Source organism: Cebidichthys violaceus, unplaced genomic scaffold (genome assembly GCF_023349555.1).
Source record: "Cebidichthys violaceus isolate CVI_PGR_0920_01 unplaced genomic scaffold, fCebVio1.0.p SCAF_8, whole genome shotgun sequence".
Lineage (NCBI taxonomy): Eukaryota > Metazoa > Chordata > Actinopteri > Perciformes > Stichaeidae > Cebidichthys > Cebidichthys violaceus.
This window is the reverse complement of record NW_027176964.1, coordinates 15,199,791-15,216,864: the sequence shown is the minus strand read 5'-3', so window position 1 is coordinate 15,216,864 and position 17,074 is coordinate 15,199,791. Positions and strand designations below refer to the sequence as shown.

At 42.0% G+C, this 17,074-nt stretch overlaps 1 protein-coding gene across 1 annotated transcript; it reads left to right on the top strand.

Moving 5' to 3' along the window:
* Positions 1-522: 522 nt before the first annotated feature.
* scp2a (sterol carrier protein 2a) lies at positions 523-16,619 on the top strand. The gene is made up of 16 exons (XM_068702010.1): positions 523-643; positions 1,960-2,017; positions 2,145-2,216; positions 2,379-2,510; positions 2,699-2,763; positions 3,451-3,577; positions 3,706-3,769; positions 3,861-3,947; positions 4,095-4,245; positions 5,007-5,154; positions 6,249-6,356; positions 9,392-9,545; positions 9,921-10,017; positions 10,506-10,635; positions 12,671-12,750; positions 14,486-16,619. The coding sequence occupies exons 1-16, from the start codon at positions 593-595 to the stop codon at positions 14,579-14,581; spliced, it is 1,620 nt and encodes a 539-aa protein (XP_068558111.1). The 5' UTR covers positions 523-592; the 3' UTR covers positions 14,582-16,619.
* Positions 16,620-17,074: the final 455 nt, after the last annotated feature.

Sequence of the window (17,074 nt, the reverse complement as noted above, 5' to 3'; positions counted from 1 at the left end):
AATAAAAAAACACAGCAGGAAACAATTAGTTTTTTACAATGATCAAATGAACAGACATTGTGTAGTAAAACCATTTATTCCATCTATAAAGGCTCAGGTCAGCCACATTTTATATAACACTTAAGCAAGCACCAATGGAAAAGTGTATTTATGTAAAGTTCTAAAAGAGAGAAACTATTAACATTAAAGTATTTAACACAAATATAAGGACAAATGAGAGCTTAAAATGTTACTAAATCTGTTACATTTACTCAGCTTCTCTATAGTACACCAGCCTTAAGTAGTATAATGTGTCAATGAAACACTGCCTGCCACAGACACCTGATTATTTTCACAGAAGCTATGCAAATCTGTCCAAAGATGACAACAACTGTAATAATAAAGTTATGTAATAAGATTTAAAAGAGAGCACTTTTTTTGTCTTAACTCGCTCCAGCATGACCAGAGAAAGGTGTGTTTTTTTTTTTCTTTCCGAGTGACGCATCAGCCTGGATACAGACGATCTTTGCTGTATAAGTGGAGTCAGCGCTGCTGCTCTCTGCTCCTCACAGACCTGCCTGCCTCAGTGTGGACCAGCTGAACAGAACCAACCATGGCAGCTGGAAAGAACAGGGTGTTTGTCGTCGGTGTGGGCATGACCAAGGTAATGTCAACATTATTAGTTAATACTGTCATTGTCTCAGTAATACGACATGTCCCTATGAGACTTGAGGCTAGCATAGTTGGCTCCAGATTGGACATGTTCCTTTTTTTTTTTTTAAAACGTCTTTTGTTGCGGTTAGTCAACAGGCCAAAGTGTAGTGAACTTTTAACTGCGCTCATATTCTTTCAACAAGCGTCCAATGATCCGTGTCACGCCTGACACTACACATTGTAAACATCAGCTAGCGTTAGCTAAGTTAGCTTAGCCCAAACAAGGTAGCATTGTTGCACTTTAGGTTTGCGTCTAGCATGTCTTAACAAGACATGTAGCAATAGGTTTGGGTTGACTGCTGAACGTACGTTGCTTTGTATCTCATGCACTTATTTTGAGTCCATAGTTCATGGCCAACAGTTACGAACTGTGCAAAGGGTCGTCTCCTCACACGAAGTCATGACCCGCCCTACTCTACATCTGATTGGCTTAACCGACAGTTCTAGCCAATCAGATGTAGAGTAGGGCGGGTCATGACTTCACCCCCCCCCCGTCATAATTTAGTGATGGGAATTACAGCTCTTTTGCTCCTTTTTTTTTAAAATTAATTAATAATGATTTTATTTATGAATGAGGTCATGTTAGTTTGGTTTGATTGTGATTCTTGAGGATGGGAACAGTAGTGCTTAACTGTTCATAGGTGTTTGTGTATCTCTTCCATTGCTGCTATCGCTTCATATTCCAACTTGTTTCAAGTTGCAAAACAAATGTGTTCAGTGGACAATGTTGCCAAAAAGTAAGGGAATATTTTCCATGTTCCCTAAAATGAAACATTGATGATAATTTAAAATGTTTTGTGTTCAAATACATGCCCCCATAAATAAGTTTTATAAAACTAAATATTTGTATTATTCTGCTGCAGATGTTTTTTTGTGTGTTTTTAGCAATTGACCAATCAAAAATGTAAAAATAATGGTGAAAAAAATATTTATTAAACAATGCTGTGTATAACAAAGAATAGCAGCAAATCCTTTTATTTTGAAAATGCCAGACTTAGAGCACTTTGTCATTCGTTTTGATAACGACTAAATAGTTTTCGATTAATCGTTTCACCTCTGTTTTCAAGTCAAGTTCATCACAAGCCTTTTACACGTACAGCTTGATTAGTGTGACTCTCACTGAAGTTTCATCCCATGTGATTCATACTGTGACAGTAGCGTCGAATGTTGAAGTCATCCTGTACTTGAGAACAGGAAAACAGACGTGAACGCACGTGTCGATTTGAGTCTCACCGTCTGTCCCGCTTCTCTGTATTTTTGCTGCAGTTCGACAAGCCTGGACGCCGAGGCGACTACGATTATCCTGACATGGCCAAGGAAGCGGGTGCTTATCTTTCGGATTATGGACGTTGTTCCGTCGCTCAAAAGATACCATATCTGAATATATCTGTGAAATGGATCTTGATGCATAACAAGTGTTTTATTACTGTATGTCTTCATCCTATTTTTAGGTCAAAATGCTCTGGCAGATGCAGGAATCCCGTATTCTGCCATTGAACAAGCCTGTGTAGGATATGTCTATGGTAAAATGTGACTGTTATTGTACTACATACTACATATTTTCGTACTACACTCTTATAACGTCCTGTATGAGTCGAAGTGTCTCTCATATTTTAACTACCTTAGTGAAACAAACAGTCAAAGAAATCGGGAATAACGTCTTCTCTCCGATCTCATTCCCTCAGGGGACTCCACATGTGGGCAGAGGGCCATTTACCACAGCCTTGGCCTGACCGGGATCCCCATCATCAACGTCAACAACAACTGCTCCACGGGCTCCACCGCTCTCTACATGGCTCGCCAGCTGGTTAAGGGAGGTGAGCAGAGCAGGACGCCTTGAAAGTGATAAACCACCAAAAAAAAAAAAATCTATACTTTTAATAAGGAGGCTGACACGGTTTCAGTGGATTCTAACGATGACACAACAGAGATTAAACAGACTAAATCCGTTATCTATTATTTAACTGAAACTGTGAACTCTGCACTTCCCGTCTCTTTTTGGCAGGTCTCGCTGACTGTGTGCTGGCCCTCGGGTTTGAGAAGATGGAGAGAGGCTCTTTGTCTGCAAAGGTATAAAAAGAACTGTGACGCTGTTGTTGTTGTTGTTGTTGTTGTTGTTGTTGTACTGGATGTAGAGGAGGTGGACAAAATAACACGTCACATTATTTTACAGTCTATAGGTGTTGTTGTAATTGTGTGGGTTTTTGCGAGCAGCAGAGAACATCAGCTGATTTCCACAGTCGTCCTCAGAGGGATGCAGCTCATTGATGTGTAATTAAAAAAAAAAAACGCATCACAGCAGACTCTAGAAATTAGTTCTTGCTGCTCTTTATTGATGAATGAATGCATCTCTGCCTCCAGTGTTCATTAGCAACTCATTGCTATTGAGTGAATTCCTATTACAGGAGCGCTGAGGGGATCGAGTGGTGGCTGTAATAAAGAGATCTGCCTTTTTAAAAAAAAAAAAAAAAAAAAAAAGCAAACCTCAAACACAAAAAGGCATCAAAATTAATTTTACTTGTCACCAAAATATAGAAATATATTATCAACAAAACAAACACTGCTATGTTATATGCCATTAGAGATGTGTTGGCTCATTCCAGATGTTTATGGCCCATTTGTTTTCTGGCACCCTTCTGTTTCTAAATTATTAAACATTCTGGAAATTCCAGCTTGTTGGTGTATAAATGTCAATTTTGCCAGATTATACCACAATTCTCTAAGGTGAAATGTAATTTAACAAATACCTGCTTCTAGTTTATGGACAGGACCAATCCAATGGACAAGCACATGGAGGTGATGATCAACCGCTACGGGATGGTGGCAGCTCCAGCGGCAGCGCAGATGTTCGGTAACGCCGGCAGGGAGCACATGGAGAAATATGGTACGCGCTCCAAAAAACATCTCGCAGGGTCTAACACGTGACAGTGATGGACGGATGTCGCATTGAGGTCGTGGTTTTACTACATGATACACGGTAAACGTTTGTGTCGATGTTTAAATCTCCTCCAGGCACGAAACCGGAACACTTTGCCAAAATTGCCTGGAAAAACCACAAGCATTCCACCAACAACCCGTAAGACAGGGTTCACTTTAAAGAGTCTCTTCAAAAATATCCTTGAATTTATACTCTATTCAAGTGTATATGTGTGTCTGCATTCATGCAGGTATTCCCAGTTCCAGGATGAGTACAGCTTGGAGCAGGTGACTAACTCCCGGAAGGTGTTTGACTTCCTCACTCTGCTGCAGTGTTGGTAAGAGCTTCAGCCGATTTGCAGTTAGCGTCGTCATCTCTTCAAAATGCATCGATCGTCCCGGCCTCGAGTGTAACTGTCAGGACGGGGGTTCTATGTATTTGATCAAAGACGCGTCAGCTTGTCCCGCTCGTCTTCTCTCGTCAGCCCGACATCGGATGGCGCCGGAGCAGCGGTTTTGGCCAGCGAAGCCTTCGTCAGGAAACACGGTCTGGAGAACCAGGCGGTGGAGATCGTGGCCCAAGAGATGGTGACTGACCTCGCCTCCACGTTTGAAGAAAACAGCTGCATTAAGATGGTATGGAACTGACATTAACAAAGTGTGTGTGTGTGTGTGTGTGTGTGTGTGTGTGTGTGTGTGTGTGTGTGTGTCATGGCAACACACCGTCTCTGTAACGTTCTCCCCTTGTCTGGATCTACATTAAACTCAAGGTTAATAGGACTTTAATGATGACACATTTTGCTGCGTTGCAGCCAATAATGGAGAGATACTTGCAAACTAATATTGCATTTGCAATATTCAACTCAAGTATTTTTGAAAGTGAAAGGGCTCCCTAATATTTGAACCAAATCATATCAATTTCACTATTCAATAGTCTAAATCCAAGTACAAATCTGAAGCTCAAAGTTGATGGTTTTTTAAATAAACCTGAAACTGAACAGACCGTTAAGCTCCAGGGAGGACTCTCACCATTGAGTTGTATAATCGTTTTCAAGATGTACTGTTGGTTTTCGGAGGCGGATCTAAGATGATCTATGAGCGGATCATTTCACAATCAGGATTGCAGTTGATCCTGTTTATTTATTTGTTTATTTTGTGAATAATATTTGATTATTTGTGCAGCTCTAATACCCTGAAACCGTCTTGAAACGACCGATTACTTAGCTTCCACCCCTATTGTAGGAAAAACACAAGGGGTGACATATTGAGGTCATTATAATACAAAATGTCTAAATGGGAGAGCAGAAATCACCTGAAAGATAACTCTGTTGTGATCATTTTCTTTCCTTTTTTTTAAATGTGATCCTGAAATCCTTATTTCTGGGTTTTCCGGTCAGGTGGGATATGACATGTCTCGGTCGGCTGCCAACAAGTGTTATGAAGCTGCGGGTCTGCAGCCCAGCGACGTGGACGTGGTTGAGCTGCACGACTGCTTCTCAGCCAATGAGCTCATCACGTATGAGGCTCTGGGTCTGTGTCCGGAGGGTGAGACCGCACCGCCGGAAACCCTAAGCTGCTGTTTTAGAGCAGGAATGAATACGCTTAGCTGTCCTCCTTCCACCGGAATTTCACTTTCTACTTTTTAGAGAATACAGAGACATGCAAATGTGCCATAATAAGGAATATCCTTATTGAGAACTAATTTAATATAAATCTGATATTCAGATGATTTTTTTTGTTTTGTTTTGCTAAGTGAGTTAGTTAAACTGCATATTCATTACTGATGTCTGCAGCATACCTTTGTCTATTCAAAGCTCTGATTCAGGATGTATGTAATTATATTTTGACTAATCTTAGAGATCTTTATTACATTACAGTCAAAGTCAAACTACTTTTTCCAGTCATATGTGGGGTTTCTCAGTTCCGATATCTACAATTCAGTTTCAGATATCCGTAATGTAAATTGTAGATATCTGTAACTTTATTATGACTAGTTGTAAATCCAGTTTGAAACCTCTACAATGAATTCTGACCAGTCAAATGTCAAAATTAGGAATAGTTTTATTTATATATATATATATATATATATATATATATATATATATATATATATATATAAAATAATGAATAGATATTAATGGTCAAGTTATAGATGTCAAATTACTGTTGATTAGAGATACTTCATTAAGAGATACCTTTAACTTTCATTCTGCTTAGTCACATCTGCAGCTGTCGCTACAGATGTGTGACGAGTCGTGAGTTTTCAGTGGCGTCAGAATGCCGTGATAGAGAGGAGAGCTTGGATACAAATTCTGACTAGTCTTGATGCAATTATGACTTTGTTAATATCTACGATGTTCATTTCCTGATGGTCAAACTTAACTTGATGAATGTACTTTGTACATATACAAATGAAATATTTTAAGTTTGCTCTCATCTTTGCTCTTTTGTCTTCACTTGAAATTTACATTTTTATAACTAATAAATCACATTTTTCATTACTCTATAAACAAACAAAGTTCTGTTTGTTGATAACACCGTGCATGTACTTATGACATCATATTAGCGTGTCAGAATACAACGCGGTGAACACTTCACACTGTTCTGTTTTGTGATCGTCTCGTGTGTTTCACGACCAGGTAAAGCGGGAGAGCTGATCGACAGAGGGGACAACACATATGGAGGCCGGTTTGTAGTCAACCCCAGCGGAGGACTAATCTCCAAAGGACATCCTCTGGGTGCCACAGGTAGGTCAAGCCTCTTGTCATACAGGAGGACAAGTCACTCGATGCATAATCCAGCCTGGTAGGGAGTGAAACTGCCAGATCGACGTCTAAAAGCATTTGCAGCTAATGTTTATTTCTGACTTGTTTGGAGCGGAGGATGAATAGGAGTCGCTACACTGTACACAAGATATAAAGAATTGTGTTTTTATAGTGACGCGCACGCTGGTGTGAATCTTCAAACAATATTCCACAGCGGCCACTAGGTGGCGTGTGTCACATAGTGATGACCGCCTTAGTAACGCGGTGAGCCTGCGTGTGAGAGGGCAGCAGACTGAGCCTCCGCTGTAATCTCTCATGTCGTAAGTCTAAACGGTGCAGCTGACTCTGCAGGTCCAACATTTATCATGCATGTACTGTTTAATGTTAGACACACACACACACACACACACACACACACACACACACACACACACACTGATGGGCGACAACAAAGTGAACGTTTGTTGTCTTCTCCGTCATTCATTTCAAACTGATCGATAGATTTTTTTCCGTTGATTTATTATCGGTATTGAGTTTACTTTTCTTGCTCTCTGCCCCCTCTTTCCTCACACCTCACTCCCTCTACCTCGTTATTTTTTGCATTGACTTTTCCCCATTCATCTCATCAATACTCCCTCTATCTCCTGGGTCACTCTCCCGGTGTGCGAGTGCCCCGGTCAGCGCTAAGCTCCGTCTGATCCGCGGTGTTGCTCCTAATCTTCATTGTCACCTCTAACCTCGGGAGCAGAAATAGAGATGACTAATTCACTCACTCGCTCGCGCAGAGAGCCCCGCCTCAGGAAGAAGTGGTGTGTGTGTGTGTGTGTGTGTGTGTGTGTGTGTGTGTGTGTGTGTGTGTGTGTGTGTGTGTGTGTGTGTGTGTGTGTGTGTGTGTGTGTGTGTGTGTGTGTGTGTGTGTGGTAAATTACCACGTACCGTTCCCCTTCAGAATTAAAAAAATGTGATCATCAAACGTGTAATTTTTCTCTCTTTAGAAGAATTTACCGGAGGACGATTTCTGAACGTTTCTTTTTCATTATGTATGAATAACATCCAAGGCGATATATCCAGAGGCTCTTTATTTGGATAAGTAGCCAAGCCTGCAATACATTTTCCAAATGGCATTTCGACCAAATTGCTCTGACACTAACAAGTCCTCCACGGAGAAGATTAGGAGAGAGCTGCAGGATGTAAGAGACGCACCGTGAAGAAGTCTTAACCCTTAAGTCCTTTTAGCTTACTGGCATAATCGAGAAATGCGAAAGCTCATTACGGAGAAGGGATGAAATGCTTAGCTGTAACGCTAGCGCAGGAGCTGTCCCTGCCGAGATCAAGGAGTTATTATCACCCCTCTGAGTGAAGATATTGTGTTTAACACTAGAATCAAGACATGGGGACCGAGACATGCAACGGGATTGTTGTCCATACTAAGTGTTCTTGTTTACTAAAGTATAAAAAAATGATTTACTGCAACTCAGTATTTTTGAGTCTAAACTACATTTTTCATTCTCCGCCTCTTTGTTTAAGGCACCGGTATGAGCGTTCTGCTACTGACTAGACATTTTAGTAAAATATTTAGCATTCACATTGGATCGAATGACTGTAATGGGAACAAATGCGTTACCTCTAACTCTGCACTTCCCCCTCAGCTCCACAGAGAGTTTTAGCATCTGTCAGCAGTTGATTGTGTTGGTTTTGCAGTCGGCAAATTTACTCTCCACTTCTCTCATTAGCATTGTTTACAGCTGCAAAAAGACAGCAACGTTTTAAGCAAAAAAAAAAAAAAAAAAAGCTTTGTCAGACAGACAATGTTAACAATTAACTGGTGAATAAAGTGGAGCTGTCTAAAAGAGACAGACTTTTGACAGCTAAATGACACCCAAAAGAGAGCTAAAAGGAGTTTGAAATTGAATCTAACTATTATTAGGCGACTAGTAACACAACTCTAAATGAATGCTAATTTCTCCCTGTGTCTGCCGGATGTGTAACTAAGCAACTGTTTGCCCTTTTAGCTTGATATGGTGAGAATATGTTGTGTTTACAGCTGGTTTCTGCTGCGCTCAGGTTGTCAAAACATCAGCTGCTAAAAAGAAATGTGTTTTATGGCACTAGTGCGGTGACCGTACAAAACATGGCTGGAAGGAATGGGCTGAATGCTTGGCCTGTGGTGCTGCTACGAGAACCGCGCATATAAACAAGACCCACAGACAGACTGACCCACAGACAGGCTGACCCACAGACAGGCTGACCAACAGACAGGCTGACCAACAGACAGACTGACCCACAGACAGACCAGACCCACAGTCAGACAGACCAGACCCACAGTCAGACAGACCAGACCCACAGTCAGACAGACTGACCCACAGACAGACAGACTGACCCACAGACAGACTGACCCACAGACAGACAGACTGACCCACAGTCAGACTGACTGACCCACAGACAGACAGACTGACCCACAGACAGACAGACTGACCCACAGACAGACAGACCCACAGACAGACAGACTGACCCACAGACAGACAGACCCAGTCAGACAGACCCACAGACAGACTGACCCACAGACAGACAGACTGACCCACAGTCAGACTGACTCACAGACAGACAGACTGACCCACAGTCAGACAGACAGACCCAGTCAGACAGACCCACAGACAGACAGACTGACCCACAGTCAGACTGACCCACAGACAGACAGACTGACCCACAGACAGACAGACAGACAGACTGACCCACAGACAGACAGACAGACAGACCCACAGTCAGACTGACCCACAGCCAAAACATATTGAACCAAGTGTAAATAAAAAACAGTTCCCTATAATGACATCTGTAATTATTTTTGAGTGTTTCTCACTTTGTTTAATGTACCTCTCTTCTTCAGTTGGGGTGTGATGATACATTTTCAGCCATTTCCCGCTTCAATAACCACACATTGCATTGGCAGCCTGCACCACATCTCCCCGTATGGGTCACGTGACCCTCGTTTCCTTCTCTGCCTCCTTGTCCTCTCGTAGGTCTGGCCCAGTGTGCAGAGCTGTGCTGGCAGCTGCGTGGTCAGGCGGACAGGAGACAGGTCCCGGGGGCAAAGGTGGCGTTGCAACACAACATTGGCTTAGGAGGAGCTGTCGTCGTCGCTCTCTACAGGCTGGGATTCCCTCGGGAGTCCAGGTGAGCAAGTAGTTTCCAATAAATGTATGTATGAGTTCAGTTTAGATTCTTTATGCAGCATTTATTTTTTTTATTAGTAATCCATTTTTGCAGTCTCAAAAAGACAGATGATCTGCTGATTAATACGCCAGAGGCGTAATGCGTGGGATACCCGCTTCTATATTCTGTAACAATTACAGAGCTTCTCTTCGTCATTTGGGCTCTCGATACACTGCAGCGCTTTATCCACCGTTTCTATTCTGCAGTGTAACATCGAGATTGAAATGTGTACAGCCTCACATGCGTTTGAATCAAAGTGAAACCTCAGATCGCTAACGTTTTCTCATCGTGTGTACTTTGAATCTTTTTTTTTTTTTGTTTACCTGCTTTCCACAGTTCCTCGGTAGCTGCAGTGCCCACCAGCTCAGCCAGCGGTCTGGAGGGGTTTAAAGCATACCCTGTCTTCAAAGAGATAGAAAAACAGCTGCAGCAGGTAGAACGGCACACTGTCACTAACAAAATCACACCTCACACCTTTACGATAACTATCCTTTCTTATTGGTTTGAACTTTACTCGCTACTTCTCCTCGTTCTGGATGTTCAACCCTCACTTCCCACCTTTCCAATGTTACGTCGAGTAATCGCTGTGCTGCTCACTGGGTTATTATTAGAATCTGTGGCTCTGAACAAATGCAGGAGAGTTCAGTTTGATTGGTGATTGCAAGTGTTGGTCACATTTCTCAAGAGCTGACATGATTTCAGGTGACTATCAAGGTGTTCTTGCCCAGAATAGCTTGGGTTGTTTGAAGAATTTGACCGCTGAAGGGGTCTAAAATGTGGTTCCGCAACATTGGGTGACATCCACAGTATATTTTAGAGACTGTTTTTTTTTTTTTGGCATGATCATTTGTCCCAGGTAGCAAATACATCTTGCCCACAACTACCATGTGTCACGTCTAACACCTTCTGATGCCTCTGCAGGACGGAGAGCAGCTCGTCAAGAAGATCGGCGGAGTGTTTGCCTTTAAAGTGAAGGATGGACCAGATGGGAAAGAGGGGACTTGGATTGTCGATGTGAAAAATGGCAAAGGTTCCGTCACCACTGACCCAGGTGTGTATCTCAGCGGAGGTGTTGTCGAGGAAAAAAAATAATGTTAATTCATTATTTTGGTTGCAGCAGTGTGTTTTTTTTTTTTTTCCATCCCAGGCCTTTTTCTCCTACTTTTTAACTCATGGATGTTGTTTTCGATTTTCACATTGTAAGACTTCTCTCTGTCATGTCTACCTCTCGGCAGCGCCTGAACATTTAGTATTCACTGAAGTTCATTTCTTTCAGAGACCACATGCATATATGTCGTGGTTTGTGTTTTGGAAGTAAAAAAAGAAACGGGATTGAACCACTTTCTTTGATCGGCTCTTTGTCTTTGGAGCTGAAAAAGATAAATAGGTTCAATCCCCTTTTAAAAACACCTTTAAATTGAGAAACTCTTCATGTTTGTCTAGGGGTGTATTAGGGAGTCTCTTGCCAAAACAACTAAAAGGTTGCTATTTAATTGATTTGTTTTGTTTGGTTAAGATGTGAGACATTGCTTTGGTCCTCTGGCTGTGTAGTTGTAATTCTAGTAATTTACAAGTCTAGTAAAACTCACCAGTGAAGCAATCAAAGCAGGTGACATTTTCAACACACTTATCACAACAATTATCTTTTAAATGTCTTCTTTGGATTTAAATGTCGATTGAAGCTGCTGCAAAGGATAAATCATATGAAAACATGAAACTTAATTAAAAACGTGTAACGAGCGTCGCAGAAACGATGCTTTCTGCGTTTTGATATATCGTCAATACGCCAGAGGCAGAAGTCACACACACACACACACACACACACACACACACTCACACTCACACTCTCTCAGAAATAGCCCCCTTGGCTGTTTTCATTAGGCTGCCTCATCTTGTGATGCTCTCTGGATCCAAACCGTTATTTCTGAAGGTACCATTGACTCTCCATTTGACTCACCGTCCAGAAAATGGAAAGAAACTTTGATAATATTGTCTCTTCCTAATGTTAAACTACATTTTTATAACATATCGCAGATTGAAAATGAGGTGCCCTAATGATGATGATGCCACAGGAAAATGTACATTGTCTCACAAGTGTTTTTTTTTTTTTTGTTGAGAAGTAAAAAATCAACGCAGTAAATGACTTCCAGAGAACTTGAAGGGCACTGAGTGAGCGCAGACCTCAGAGGCTGTTTACATGAGAGACAATCAGGTGTGAATTCACCCCCGGATCCACGCTGCAGCCTGCCTAGTTCTTCTGTAATGCTGCTGACGAACCAGCAAGCGAAAAAAAACCCCGATAGCGTAACCTCGTTGGCGGAGGTGACTATGACCTGAATCTGCAGCTCCCCCTCTGGCGTCACGGAGCTTTAAAGTGAGTTCCAGCTCATCGATTCGCCGTCTGACACACAACTTCAATGCACCGCGTTGCCGTCGGCGTTCATGACGCACACTGTTTTTTGGACTGTTCGCCTGAAAGGATTGCTCAGGACGATAAGCAATTCATAACACAAACATATACACAGTTTCTGCAGTAAAAAACAAACAAAGCTGTGTTCTCCTGATTCCACTTTTTGATGCCACAAGCGTATCGATCCATCAACGCGATGCCGGAGGCAGACATCATGCCTATCGCGGTGATAATGGTTGTGCATGCTGCTTCTTTGACGGGCTGGGGGGTTGATTCAGGTGGCTTGTTCCAGAACGCCTCGGAACAATTTTCATGATGCATAAACTGCATTGGACCTGAATGCTTTTAGGCAAATGGAAGTTTCATCCAAATGTATTCTTGAGTGCTTTTCTATTTCGAGCATTGCCATAATGATGACTAACATTCTCTTCTCGGGTCTGTCTTCTTAGCACATAGCGGCTATTTTTCCTTAGTGTGTGTGTGTGTGTGTGTGTGTGTGTGTGTGTGTGTGTGTGTGTGTGTGTGTGTGTGTGTGTGTGTGTGTGTGTGTGTGTGTGTGTGTATAAGGAACGGTAAATATGCATTTGTTTCTGTGTGTGTGTTTTATTATAATGCATTTGATAAATTGCGGTAGTGAGCCATGGTGGAAAAAGCCTCTTCATTATTGTTCTTTTAGGTACAAAGGCTGACTGCACCTTATCCATGAGCGACGAGGACCTTATGGAACTGATGACGGGAAAGTTGAATCCTCAGACGGTATGTAGTTCTACGTTCACCGCATCTCTCTGTGCTCGCATGGTGACTCTTATGAGGTTCATGAATAATACAATAGTGTAAATATACAGGGTCGATTTACGAACAATTGACAATATCCATCAAATTGAATTGCTTTCACCCCGTAAACAAACTGCACCACAGTCCAGTTGGGAAGGGACTTTGGTCCAGATGTTTAGTCCAGTTGTTCACTTTGATTGACTGCTTTCACACCAAACAAACTGATGGAACTAAACGCCAAAAAAAAAAAAAGCACCAGAGTTTGTTTTCACCAACCCAAACAGGTTCTGTGTGAAAGCTCCCTGAATGCCTCTGATTTAACACACTACTGTATTAAATCCATAAAAAAAAAAAAGTCCTAAAATGCTCTCGGTTCTGGTGCAGGTTTTTTTGAGCAGCCAAACCCATCTCTTGTCTCTTCCCATTGACGTGCATTTCTTTTCACTAGGAGCTGATCTGTTGCGTGTTATGCGGCAAATACGTCCCGGTCTGCCGCCCGTTAACCAACTTAAATCCATTTGAACGGTTTCTGTATGGACACATTTCCGCTTAGTCAGCCAGCGCGCTTCTTAAAGCGACAACAAAAGGCCGTCAATTGTCATTAGCAGTGTGAAGGTGTTAATTGCGCCGGCCTCCCTGTAAGCTCTGGTCAATGTTATCAACACTGACATGCTGGGAACATTTAGCAAATTCCAAGTTTTGACTGAAGCGTTCCTGCCAGCGCAGCTGCATCCAACTGGCAGTCAGAAAGCACCGAGACCGAAGCGCAGAGAGACGTAAATATCACGTTCTATATACTGTATATCAGGATGATTGTGACGCCAAATAAATACAAAATACCATTAACTCACTTTTATACACACACACACACACACACACACACACACACACACAACTGGATGATACAGTGAGTGTAAGACGGTTAATGAATAAACGGATGATAAAAGAATGAGACAATGGTTTACATTTAGATAAAGTAATTCAGGATTTCAGTGTGTTTTCTTAGAACTGATATCGAGCAAGTAGGATATAATGTTTTTAGTTTATCAAATCTTTACTTCTAGGATGATGTAACATGATCCCCACATGGCTGGTAAATGATTCGTCCATGTAACCCTCTGGCTGTGGAGCTGTAAGTGGGCTGTTGAGCAACTCTCTACAGCCTCTTGAGCACCGATAGTTTTAGGGAAACGAATAAACGGGTTCCAACGGTTACCGTTTAGAGAGGGGGAGTTTATTCAAAATAATGAGTTGCGGTAGATTTCCGAGTGATATCTAGAGGCTCAAAGCTGGAAGCTTCTGAGCCTGAATGTAGTCTTTTCTTTTTTTTTTTTGTGTGTTCAGTTTAGACATCCAGAGGCCTCAAGACGAAACCAATCATTTAACTGAGCTCAGCACTCATTGGGTCACGTTACATCATCTTAAAAAGAAAAAGGCTGCATTTGATAGAACAGCAGGTGGGGATGTACCGGTTGGGTGGTAATACCTGTCCGATAGCTCCGCCCATAGTAGCCTTCTCTCCTCGGCTTGTGCGCTCCAGCAGTCCACCTTTCTGCCCGAGGAGACAGACTGCAGAATTTGAGTCGTGCATTTAAAAGATTAGTCTCAGCAAAACGTCAGGTTTTCTTTTTCACCGAATGTTTTTTTTTTTATTAAAATTGCAGTCTGATGAAGTTGGACCATTCTAATGTTGGTCCTCTTTAACTGCTGTCTGCAGGCATTCTTCAAAGGGAAGCTGAAGATCACTGGGAACATGGGCATCGCTATGAAGCTGCAGAACCTGCAGATTTCTCCGGGGAAGGCCAAGCTGTGAGAGCCTAAGCTAGCGTTGTGTCCTCTGAGCAGCACTTCAACGATTCCTCCGGTTGCACTTTGCTAATCAACGAGCTCATGGAAAACCTTCGTTTGATCTTGAGAGATCGATAAAGTTTTAATTCCAGCTGCTACTTTGAAATCGGAGCACTGCATAGAGTATATCTAGTATTAAATATCCTGTTATGTTGTTAATCTCCTTGACCGATCATCCTAAAGTCTGATATCATTTCTGATTGTCTCTAACATGCTTCTATGCAACATCAGTGCAGATTTTGAACGTATGTGATGCTTCTCCATGTTTGCTTAATCATGTAGTCGAAACCTTAATGTGCCTCTAATTTCTATCTATGAAATTAAGATTGTGGTTTGAAGCCATTTTTTGGTCTCCACCATTTTGATAGATAATATGTATTTAATATACGTCTGTAAATGATAGCAGTTATCGAATTTAGTTATCTAATTAAAATAGTTTAAATTAGTTATCTAATTAAAATAATAAATAAAATGAATCCTTTTCTGACAATAACAACCTCTTAAATTTTGTTTTTCCTTCAAGTAAGGTTTATATATCTTAAAAAAGCTTTGCTATCCGCCGACTGCATGACCCAGGGCATGATGGGAAAACTCCTGGCTGTCGCCAGATCAAAGAGCTGATTGGCTCTGTAGAAAATCCCATTTCATGTAATTGTAATACTTGACGCTAGATGGTTGGCTATTAGTCTCGTGTTGTGAAATGAAGGTTTAATCTAAAAACATATCTTGTGTAATTGATCGTCATAAAGCCTATTTATACAACACGCATCAAGACGAGCGGCAAGTTTCCACATAAATATATATTTACAAACGCACATGAATAAATTCAAACGAGGTCTGTAAACTACAGATCGGCTCCAATAGGATGTTTTTGTGACTTCCTGTTTATCCTTAGAAGGCAGCTGAAAACTGTCTGACTTGGACTGTCCCCCCCCCCCGCTGCTGCTGCCGCCTGCTGTCATTCACTTTACAGGCGAGGCGCAGCTCATCTCAAACGAGCCCGACGTGTCAGTGTGATGGGTTTGTTGCGTTCTGGTGTGTCTCTAATGACTTGACCCGCTGGTCTCGTGTGCATTCCATCAAGCCCCAGATGACTACAGGCGCACCTGTAGACTCACTCGTTAAAGAGTACAGAGTACCGAAGTGTCGGCAATCTGGCACTCCAAATAGAAACGCATACAATCCAGACTCTGAATCGCTTTTCTTTTTTTTTTTTTTTTCAAATAAGAGATTTTTTTTTTTTTTAACACGCAACCCTTGCGAACCACAGCTTGTAATAAGGCCATGATGCTTTTGTTTGTCTAAATCCTGCATCCAAATTAGAAAATACTTGTTCATACAACAGTGTCGTTTCTGTTTAAAAGTAGACTTGTGTACTATCAGGCTTATCTAGTTCTCTACTAATTCAAACAAAGGGATTTAGTTTGTTTTTGTGCCCTACTTCCCCTCTTCCTCCATTTTTTTCCTATTCATTTATCCCTCTTGGCCTCTGCCCGCTAAAGGGCACCTTCTGCCAGATCCAGCCTGCGTTCCTAATTGCTCCTATCCGGCCAACTCCCTTTAGCCCCCCCCCCCCCCCCCCCCCCCCCCCCCCCCCCCCCCCCCCCCATCCTGTCCCTTTTTTGCCAAGTGGCCAGCTGGCCAAATGGTGATGCTCAGATGCTGCACAAGCTGCATGTCTGGCCTGACTCACTGACCATTAGCAGTGAGCTAATGGCTCTTTAGGAGCTGTATTGTAACGAACACAGTGCGATGGGGTGGGATGAGGTGAGGCGCACTGATGTTAGCGGAGGATTTTCAGGCTCGGTTTCGCCTTTTAGTCAACTTTAGCTCGACTCAATCGAATAAATAACCTCGGCTGGTTTTTGGTATATATTGGACCTTATTTGAGTGAGACCCATCGATACTGCAGAGGCCTGGTCTTTTGACATTTGTTCGTTGATTAGACTTCTGCTTACAGTGTTGTAAATAAAAAATTAAAAAATAAAAAACATCCAAGTTCACCATCTGCCTATTAATACGGTCTGAAAAGAAATCGAGCCTGCATCTGTAAATTTAACAGACACTGTGATGTGGACCGATGCTGCCAATTCCTATGACATTTATGAGACAAACTTAATTAAACAACCAAAAACAAATACGAGCCTTTTGACTTTCAGGGAGAAGTGACTGTAATGCACTGCAGATGGATTTAGATTCTTCTAAACACCAGAACACAGAGACCACTGTACAGAAGATGTTCACTATCTATCATTGCACAGTGAATTTCCCTCATGTCCCTAGAATTCTCTTGAGTCGATTGCTTTAAGAACTCCATCACTGAACCTGATGAGTAGTGAGTGGGACGCAAGGAAAGGAGTCTTATCTGCCATCAAATATCTACTTCATCACAGAACATGGGAACTAAAGGTATTGAACGCAAACAAAGGATTTTGATTATCTTTGCGAAGAGGAGCTA